The sequence below is a fragment of the Coturnix japonica genome, chromosome 2, assembly GCF_001577835.2.
Source record: "Coturnix japonica isolate 7356 chromosome 2, Coturnix japonica 2.1, whole genome shotgun sequence".
Classification (NCBI taxonomy): Eukaryota; Metazoa; Chordata; class Aves; order Galliformes; family Phasianidae; genus Coturnix; species Coturnix japonica.
In genome coordinates, this window is record NC_029517.1 from 133,931,976 (window position 1) to 133,942,355 (window position 10,380).

General features: G+C 44.0%; 1 protein-coding gene across 3 annotated transcripts in view; it reads right to left on the reverse strand.

Moving 5' to 3' along the window:
* The window catches only part of ZC3H3 (zinc finger CCCH-type containing 3), a 139,702-nt gene that overhangs the window by 20,838 nt on the left and 108,484 nt on the right, over positions 1–10,380 (reverse strand). For 2 of the 3 annotated variants that reach the window (XM_015856441.1, XM_015856440.1), the window contains exon 9: positions 8,265–8,396. In XM_015856441.1, the coding sequence (XP_015711927.1) occupies positions 8,265–8,396 (132 nt within the window). Of the gene's footprint in view, positions 1–5,238; positions 7,699–8,264; positions 8,397–10,380 lie in introns of those variants that run through there. The other variant, XM_015856442.2, reaches the window with a different exon arrangement.

A 10,380-nucleotide genomic window follows, 5' to 3' on the forward strand; every position in this document is an offset into this window, starting at 1 on the left:
AACTGTTACCCACCATCACCATGCCCGCTCACAGAATCACAGAATCATTATGGTATCATCCAGTCCAACTGCCAACGTTGGGTCTTTTGGTTGAGTCCCAAGCCAAGGTTTCACTCCACAGTTCCTGTAGATGTGAGCTCATAACTATCTATTTCTTTTTTCATGATCTGTGATCTTAAGAACAGACATATCCAAGGTCATCGCTAAGTCTGACCGCTTTTGCTTCTTTCAATAAAGAATTCACTTACTAATCACTTTGTTGGCTGATTTCAGATTTCTGCTACATGTTATATGAAATAAAAGCAAACGAATTAAATGGGCAACTGTAGCACACAGAAAACATCTGTCAGCCAAAGCCAAATTTAAAGATAAATAAAATGAAGTTGCCTCTGTGGACGATTATCATACAACTGCAGTGAACTATAAAAGAGCTATCAAAGGCTAATCATCAGCTAATTCTGAATGATAGGATAAGGTAAGCAGGAAATCTTTGCATTATCCTGGAGTAATCTCACTCTGGTGCTGTGTGGGCATGCCTGGAGGAACCAAAATTTGGCAGGAAGGAAAAAGTCTACTTGGCACATCATGAACCTGCAGCTGGAACAGGTGGATAAATGGCTGCTGTCTTTATATATGCCCAAAATATCACTCCTGGTGACCAGACTTGAAATCATCTAGATCAAAATGAAGGTGAGGGAGGTAAAAATGGCTGAGAATTGGAGGAAGATCAGAAACACACCACCAATGAGAATGAATAAAGGATGATCCAAGAGCTTCAAGTAGGGCAATAACTCAAACGCTCTTGGATATGACCTGAGCACTTTGGAGTTCAAAATTCATGGTGTGAAAACTCAAAACCAGGAGTTGGACTCAATGATCCTCAAGGGTCACTCCCAACTCAGGATATTCTATAACTCTATGAAAAGCAATGCCACAACATCTGTCACTTGATTTACGTGAAAAAGCCTAGAAAAGGCTTGTAACCTCCAAAACCATCCCTGACACCCCATATAAAGTGGAAATGGGGCAAAATGTCCCATGATTTCCCTCATACATGTAGAAAGCATATGCATAGGTAAGACTTGGTGTTTCTACCATATGAGTTCAAAACAGTTGCATGCAGGACTGATAAATTTAAATCTCAGGGGTTATTTCCCCCGCATGAGCAAAAGAAAGTGAGGTTTTCAAGATGCAATAATGTGATGCCTTTTCATCATTCTCCTATTGCAGGTGTAGAAAATGGATCAGCTCTTTAGAAGACGCAATGTGCAGATCCCTAAATATCCAACTTTCTTGAACGCAGGTGGATAATCTGTTTGAGGTTTGAGTCTACTAATAGAAGCCCAAGTGAGTTTTGTATTCAGAGCACTATGAGTGGGGCTCAGAAAACCTATTCTTCCTTTGGTGGTCCTTAAAGATTTGGTCAAAATGGAAGATAAAAGGGAGATGTCCCTGACCAGTTGAACAGTGGAAGTCATTCTCTTCATGGTAGTAATAAGTTCATAGTTGGACTTGATGATCTTAGTGTTCTCTTCCAACCCTAATGATTCTATGATTCTATCTCCTCCCTATCATCTGACCAGCTAATGTCTTTCCCTCATTTGCAGTTTTAATGAATACTGCCTCCAGGTGGCTCCTGTGCAGCCCCATGGTGAGAAGTCCATGAATTGCACCCTTTCCCTCTGCCCAGGTATGGTCACATATGCACATGTTTGAGATCCTACTCTTCTCTACTCACCGCTGCAAGCTTCTCTGAATCAAAGGGGACTGGAAATTGGAAGCAGCTGCGATAGGATCATAAAAGAAATAAGATGGAGGTACGGCCAACAGAGAGAAAATTTGGGATGGCTCAAAGCTTAGCCTTCCCCATATCCCTCCCCATGTTCACGCTGAGCACAGAGGTTTTATATTAAGGTTTCTTGCACTTCAAATAGCCCCCCTGGTAGCTGGGCATGGAGGAGCTTCTCAGCTTGATTGGGTTTAATTCAGCATAACAGCATCATGGGGTTTGGAGATGAGTGCTTCGGGCCTGGAAATCTGCTCTTGCCGTGGCTGCTTCTCTCCAGGCGTCAGCAGCAGGGAAATTTGAAAGAAAAATCATCTGAAATTGAAACCTGTTTTAAAAAAAAACACAGCTTTGTCTCAAACTGACAGCACAGGGCAAATAATCCATATATGAAGCAGCTGCATGAGGTTGCATAGTGTATTTGAAGGGCCTTCAAGAGATGAACGAACCTTTGTTCAACCAAGGATGCAATGCTGAAGTCCCATAGGTACCAATTTCCCACCCAAAAGTGATCTGGAAACAGAGCCCGTGAATATGGTCAATGTCAATGCCAGCATTGATGGAATGAGGAAGGCTGGGAGGAAGCTCTCCTGCTCACAAAATCAGAGCACTTTCCTTTGCAACCTCCAGCAAATCCCAAACCTCTCCAAGATACAATCATGACTGGTTTGGAAACGATGAGATGAAGGAGAGGAATCAGTCTTTGGGATTTCCACAGCCAGAAGACATTCAACAACCCATGTTTCATCATAGGACCAAAGAAGGGTGAAGAGATACCTCAAAAGACCAACAAACGTCTGATCTCTGCTGTGAAAAAAAAGTTGCTTTCCATCACAAACCGAGCAATGGATAATTAAGTAATAGTCCCAAAGACATTTAACTGATGGCTTTTCCTAAAGATTAGGAATGTGTTAAATTAAATACATCAGATACGCGAAATGAAAAAGCGTTTACAGTGGGAACCTGTTAAACTTCCACCAGAAAAGGAGAGAAGAACCAACGTGATGCATCACAAGATGAGAAAAATGGGAACAAATTGTCAGCAAAGAAAAAGCCCCTGAATTGGAGTTTTCTGTAGAAAAACAAGCAGCTGTCTCTGCTGTCACTGTGGTCTTTTCCAACCTTAATAATTGATTCTATGATTCTACGCTTGGGGACAGCTGGGCAGTCCCAGCATGGTTCAATGGTGAGCATCCCTGGCAGATCCCCTCTTCCCCCTGATTTATCCCTTTACAATTTCCCTGCGCGTTTTCAGTGTTGTTTAATCTCACAGTGTCTCACTGCTTAACAGTTCCCATGGGGGAACAATTTACCCACAGGCTTCCAAGCAGCTGATGGAAACAATATGAAGATAGGTATTTAATGCAGCACGTTCTCTAATGTACACCATGGGGGAAAAGCTTATTTAGTACCAAACAATTTTACAGATGCAGCAGTTAGAGAGGACCAGGTTGATTCACTTGCCTTTGCTGTGACACACTGCTAGGAAACAGTGGTGCTGCACCATAACCTCTCTGAGCCCCATTCTTTCAAATACAATTTATTCCCCAATAAACCAAAGTTTGCATATGCAAAGCAAATTGCAAGTCACCTGCTCTGCAGGGACATCTCTAGTCTTAAGGCAAGTACTTGCTGTATGTAATCCTAGGTGCGTGCTCAAAGCTATGCAATTAAATATTAAATTATCAAAAATTAAATATTAAAGCAGCAGTGCATAGTCTGAGTTTTGGGTGGTTCAGGAGAACCTCAGTAGCGCCAGGAGTTGAACTTGGTGATGGGTTGATGGTTGGACTAAGATGGTCTCAGTGGTCTTTCCAACCTTTATGATTCTATGATCCTTATGGGTCCCTTTCAACTTGGAATATTCAATGATTCTATGATTCTGTGTATGTCAACACCCTCAGTATCGTGTATTATTTTGGAAACCACATTTAGGCACAGCCAGGAGAGAAGCTTGGCAGAGAAACCACCTCTTGGACCACTCTGCACCCATCAGAGTGAGCATAACTCATCCGATGTTCAATTATATCCAATCCCACGGCAGCCTTTCAATGGATGTCCAGGGTGGCTGCCTAGGGGTACAGAAGGATTCTGCAGGCTTCACCACCATGGACATGTCCCTTTGCTTGTCCCTTGTCCCTGGGATGATGCTATAGTGCCTTGCACACACTAGCATCACCCCATTCCCCTCCATGAACTCATGTCCCAAACACAGACAAGAGAAACCCAATGGAAGGAGAGATGGGGGAATAGAGTAGTCTTTATGCTAAAGCAACTAGTTAAAACAGGACAACTCATCTGAACAGCTAAAATAGGAAGAGACCAAACTCTAAAAAAAAAGGTATTGTCATCGGAAAACCCTGAGGAGCACCTGCAAGTGGCCTCATTTCCCCTTCCCCCTCTCTCTATTTCCCTTCTGGTGTTCCCCTGGCCAGGGGGATATCAGCATCACCCAACAGAACCATCTTGTGGTGCTGAAGAAGGTGAGAGAGCTTGGGGCAATGCAGCAGTCAGACATCCATGGGTGGCATCACTCTAAGAAGATTACACATAGCAACCCAACACACACCCCAAGGATGAGAGAGGATGCTGAAAATCCAAAGTCTAACTTTGCTATGAACTCCCTTCTGAAAATAATTGGGTATAACACTCACTTTATGAAGGATACAGCCATATGCTTCTACAGGAGCTGTCCCCTTCCCCCAAGGGCAAGGGACCTGTTTACAGTCTATGTCCCTAAAACAAGGATATGGGAATTTGAAACTGAAGTTTTCTCACTTATTTTGGAGGTGTTCAAAACCAGGTTGGATGGAGCTCTGGGCAACCTGACCCAGTGCCTGATTTAGAACCAAAGAATCATAGAACACTCCAAGTTGGAAGAGACTACTAAAGATCACTGAGTCCAACTCAACGGTTGGCAACCCTGCCCATGGCAGCAAGACTGGAACTATATGATCTTCCGAGGTCCCTTCCAACTCAATGATTATGATGAAGGTAGATTGGGCCAGGTCCACAGAACCATTTGTATGAAAAATGCACACAAGTTGGAGTCAGAACCCAAGGGATTGTCAAAACCCAATCATGTTCACCTAAGCATCCCGCAAAAAATCCCAGAAAACACTCAAGATGTGACACTGCCAATGACATGCCATCAACTGTGAATAATTTATGGCATTTTTTATGAAGGTCCGATAAAAAACAGCACAGGGAGAAAAACACAAAGGGTAGAAGAACCCAACGCAACACACTTCCAAACCCAAGCAGACTTCAGCTTGTAATTCCCAGGTGTCCTTCCCTCGGAGTTCATCCTCAGAGGATGCTCTACCGAGTGCTCAGGCTGCAAGCAGATAGCTCTCAACACTTCTCGGACAACAGCAATGCAGAACAAGAGGAGATTTACTCCTGGCCTAAATTATTCAAAAGAAAAGGGACTGCGCATCTTTAACAAGGCATCGTTTTATGAAGCAAGGTTAACATTTTTACTTGATTCAGTAGAATATTAGAAACTCTCCGGGGTCCATTTGAGGACTTTCTACTTTGAGCAAAAGAACGGACTCAGCACTTTTTATATTATTTAGAGAATAAAATTAACCCTTAATGGCCCACGCTGCTATTTCTCCTCCCCAGTTAAATATGGCCCGCTCAGCAATTTCTCCCCATATATAATTACAGGCTGCTATCCATCATCTGTAGGAGAATGCTTTTCTGACACTCCAAAAGTGACGCAGTAAGCACTTTTACTAATAGAATAAATATTCTAAATATCTCTTTTATATTTTCATTTAAATTGGAATATTTTAAAATAATTGTAGGGACGCTGCCCGTGCGGCGAGTGCTACAGGACAGCTATGTTTTTCTTTAGAAGAGATGTTTATCCTGCACACAGACCCCTCCACACACCGACAGAAAAAAGTAATTAGCCTAAGCCTAATTTATTAGGATTTTCCTCCATTCTTGCTGATGTCCTGAGTTTCCTACAGTCCTTATTTTGGTTGTTCTTCTTCCTATTTGCTTGTTTTTTGCCCTGTAACCACTTCTTCCATCTGGAAGGGATGGGTTTGCCCTGAGGAAGGCACTTGGTTGTGTTTCAGTGAAGAGACAACGCAAGAAACCTGTCAATGTGGCACTGAGGGATACGGTTTAGTGGGAAATATTGGTGGTAGGTGGACAGAGGACTCGCGGTTCCATGAGTGCACATGGAGGGGATGGGCTGACAGTTGGACTTGATGATCTCAACCTTTTCCAACCTTAATGATTCCTGTGATTCTATATGGAAGCTTTACATGATGTCCTCTAAGCACTAACAGCTTTCCCCATGTTCATCTACCCAAACATATCATGGCTTCACCATATTTCCCTTTGTGCAAAGCTCCATTTTGGGCATCTCCTGAGAACCAGCCTTCAAGCATCATTGCCTTCCCTTGGCTTTTTGACCCTCAACCACACCCAGAGATGCCGCTGAGATCTTCCAGTGTTCCCATCAAGACGAGCTCCTGGGACAGAGAGAAGGAGAGCCCATATCCAAGCATCCCACCCAAATCCCAACACTTTCAGTGAACAGCAGTACAAAACACATGGGATTCAGAAAGCTGTAGGAGCAGCCACTCTGCAAAACAGTGCTTAGGCAGCCACTTCTTCATGCATAACTATTAAATGCAATAAAATAATATTGCTCCATAGGCCCGCTGGGGAGTTTTTGGGATGGTGCCCTGCGATCTGGCAGACTTTATGTAAACAAAATTATTGTTTCATTAGTGGCTCAGGTTTTTTTTTTCTCTCTCCCTTTTTTTCTTTTCAGTTGAAGAGCTGAATTAAAGCAGTGTTTGCAAAACTCCAGAAGTGTCTGAAGTGTTCTGGATGTCGTACCTGGAGGCTCCAGCTTGGGGAGCTGCTCACTGACGTTTATGTCTTGACCCATTAACTCATGGAAGTGGCTGAACCAACTCAGGATATTATTTTCATGTTTTCTTCCATGTAAAACAAATGCATCCTGGAGGTTAAAAGCATGTTAAGAAGTGGTGGATTCGCCATTCCTGGAAGTGTTCAAGAAACATGGAGACGTGGCACTGAGGGACATGGTTTAGTGGGCAATATTGGTGGCAGGTGGATGGTTGGACTAGATGGACTAAAGGCCTTTTCCAGCTTTAATGATTCTATGATCTCTATAAATCTCAGACTCTACTTCTGTCCACTTATTCAGTCTGTTGGCAAATTTCCTGTCTATCTCTTCCCAATTATGACCATACCCATATGACCACAGACTGAGGACCCTGATGGGATCACTGCAAGTCTGAGATGGCAATGGGAGAAGTAAAGTAGAAGTGGTCTTTATGTTGTTCAAGGGATCCGAAAGAAATGAATATGTTTCATCAACAGAGTGGCTCACACCAAGAGGCCAAACAAGGTATTAAATGAATAGAAAACAGCTAAATTCTATCAGGAATTGTATGATGCATCCAGGACGTACTCCTTCCCAACCCAACAACAGGAGCCAACCTCTCCAGGAAACACAGAAATGTGGCACTGAGGGACAATGTTTAGTGGACATGGTGGGGATGGGCTGGAGTTGATCCTTGGTCCTGATGACCTTAGTGGTCTTTTCTAGCCTTAATAATTCTATGATCCTAATGCCCAGGGATGCTCAGCAATGCCACAAAGCAAGGCAGTGGGAGACCCCTACAGCACTTATGAAGGAAGGAGTTGATGTGAGACATTGAATAAACCCTGAATTTCATTTCTTTAATGAAAGAGCCCTAAAATTCCACTGGAACACAGCAACTGTCAGCCAGCTCCAGGTCCTCATCTGGGAAGGCTAAGCAATCCCATGCTCATATGGTGCCATAAGTTCAGAGACATCTTACAAATTAACCATGGGTGCATACCATATCCCTGCGGCACTTCACCACATTGACCTAAAGCAGAAGGATATGTGGAAGGGAGCCAGAATCCAGGAAATCTCCATCCAGGAACACATCTTGGCACATCAGGAGGCTTAAATGATGTAGGCTACAATAGGGAGGGTGCAGGAGCCGCTGCTAAAACTGAGTCCCAGGGACTCGTGCTCAGTTTTAACCCACCATATAGTCAGTGTGACTGAAAATAACCATTAAGTTGTGCAAAAAACAGAGCTCAGTGTGCACTCCTATTGTTTTCCATCTATTTAACTGAGCAGTGCCTGGGGTTGGTGCTATCTGCACAGGGATGCACAAAACCAGCACATGATCGCGAGCTGTAACCTCTTTCATTTGTTTCCTTTTTTTTTTTTCCATGCCTGTAAGGAAACAAAGCCACTTTGCCCATAAACCTTTGGAAACGTATGCAGGTGTTCAGCAGCTTCCAGCTCTATGGCTCCCTTTGGTGCTGTAGCTCGCATGAAAAACAGCTGGTGGCTCACCAGTACAGTACCCTCTGCCTATTTTAGCAAAATCCCAAATCCATCACCGCAGGCAGAGAGGGAATGGTTGTCTTTCTTTTTTACCTTTTCTCCCATAGGGCAATAGCCTTTGAGGAAATCTTGGCACACTTCTGCTTTCCTGGACACGTAGACATGGCTGTAGGGGCAGTTGCTGTTGTTGCAGATCCCCTTCAAGAAGTAGGAGCACACTGGCATCTGCAAGAGGAAAGGATGAGATGCAGAGGATGAGAAACTCCCATATTCATGGCTATTAGGAACCGTTCCAATGCCCAGAACTGAAATAAAACCGTGACACACGTAAAATAAATCCGTGCCTTTTGCCAACCACTGATCCCAGGGGTATTTTTAGTTCTTCTGTTGGGTTCTCACCGCACAGATCCCTGACATGAGATGGTCCTGCTGTCAAAGCATCCCACAGGATGATTGCTGGAAAGCACAAAACTGCCCTTACAAAACTCAGCTGGGGTTGTCAGTGGAGTGGAGTGGATTTGTTTTCCCTGCAAAACTCCCAGATAACCTTGGAGGAAAGGGCAGCAAACACCATCCCAAGAGATGATGAAAAAGTAGAAGTGGAAGGCTTGCTCCATCTGAAACACTCTTTCCCATCATGGTTTTCCTCTATCTCATGTGGGTTTTCCAGCAGCACAAGGGTAATCTCACAACTTAACAAGGGGAGAAAAGTGCTTGCAAGCATAATTTGTAAGGGGGGCTGTATCACACGCAGGCAACAGCTCAGCACCCCTAGAGCTACAGGAAGGCTGGAAATGGGAGAAGAATGCTCCAGGAGAGGAGGAGGAGGAGGAGCAGAGCTGTCCCAGTACACATGCTTGTTACTCCCCAGCTTCAGCATCACTATGACAAACAGTGAAAAGCAAGAGAGCATTCACCCACCGCCTCAAACTGCAAACTTCACCTTCTTCCAGCTGTTATAATTAAAAACAAATTACCAATCTGCAGCAATATGTCACCGTTCTTAACTCAAAGTAACTTCCCAACCCTAGAAGCAGCTTTGCAATGTGATCCGTTTGGAACCTAAATGCTGTTCCATCACCCAAACAATGTCCCATCCCCTCAAGGGTGTCCCATCCCCTAAAAGCAAAATCTACTTACTGCTCAGTGCACTATTGATCCCTCTGCTCATCCCAGTGCTGCTGCTTCAAGAGTCCCCAAACCAATACCTACCCTTCTGCAATAAGCGTGCGCAGAAAAGTCCCTTTCCCTGAAGGACACGTTTAGGGTTTTAACTAAATTGGCTCATTTGAGGCAAAGAGAGAGGGAGAAATCGAGGGAGGGGGGAGCAGAGGGGAAAGAAAACAAAGGGTGCTTTAAGAGAGAAGAGTTTATTTTTAATTGTCTTTTAACTGCAGACATTAACATAAAGGACAGGGCTCTAGGGCTATCTTTTTTGTTGGTGGTGGTGTGACCGTAAATGATTCCCTTAATGTAGTTTTTGATATAGAGCCCAAATTAGCTCTAATAAAAAGGGATAATAAAGCCAGCTCTTATACAAAAATAAACTCCTCCTAGCTGTCAAGCCTGAGCCATTATCAAGAGGAAGCAGCACTCTCATTTCAATTAACCTTGTTTGCACCCCACTACGTCCACACAAATAACAATAACATTAATTCAAGGCACTGGTGCGGTGCGTCCATATTAGACAGCTTTGACTATGTACACGCTTTGGAGCCAGCAGCTAATGAACCCGAAACTCAACGTGAATTTCCAAATTGCTCACAACAGAGTTTTGAAGCTCTATTAGGGAGAAAAATGCTGATTCTTTTCGAGTTCCTCAAGGGGAAAAGCTGTTGTAGCAGCAGCGGGCGGCTGCCGGAGTCCTAGCCTCTTGCTAACCTTCAGTCACAAACCCATTCATTCAGATTTATGGGTTCCTCTAAATCACAGCGACACGCTGGAGGCTCTACCCCGTTGCACAGAACAGGAGTCAGCTCTGACCAACGGTCCCCTATAGGGTGAAAACCCCATTAGCTCCACTTTCCCCTATCCCCCAGGTAGGCTCCCTATAATTTTTCCACTGCTTTGAGAGGCAGATTTGCTTTTGAAGCTATCTCTCAGGCACAGTGACCATCTGAATGAGTGTTTTGCCTTGGGGTATCCAGCAGAGAGCATCCTTGGAGCAGGACTGCAGCTAGAGAAAGGATTTGGCTGGTTGGGATGTGGA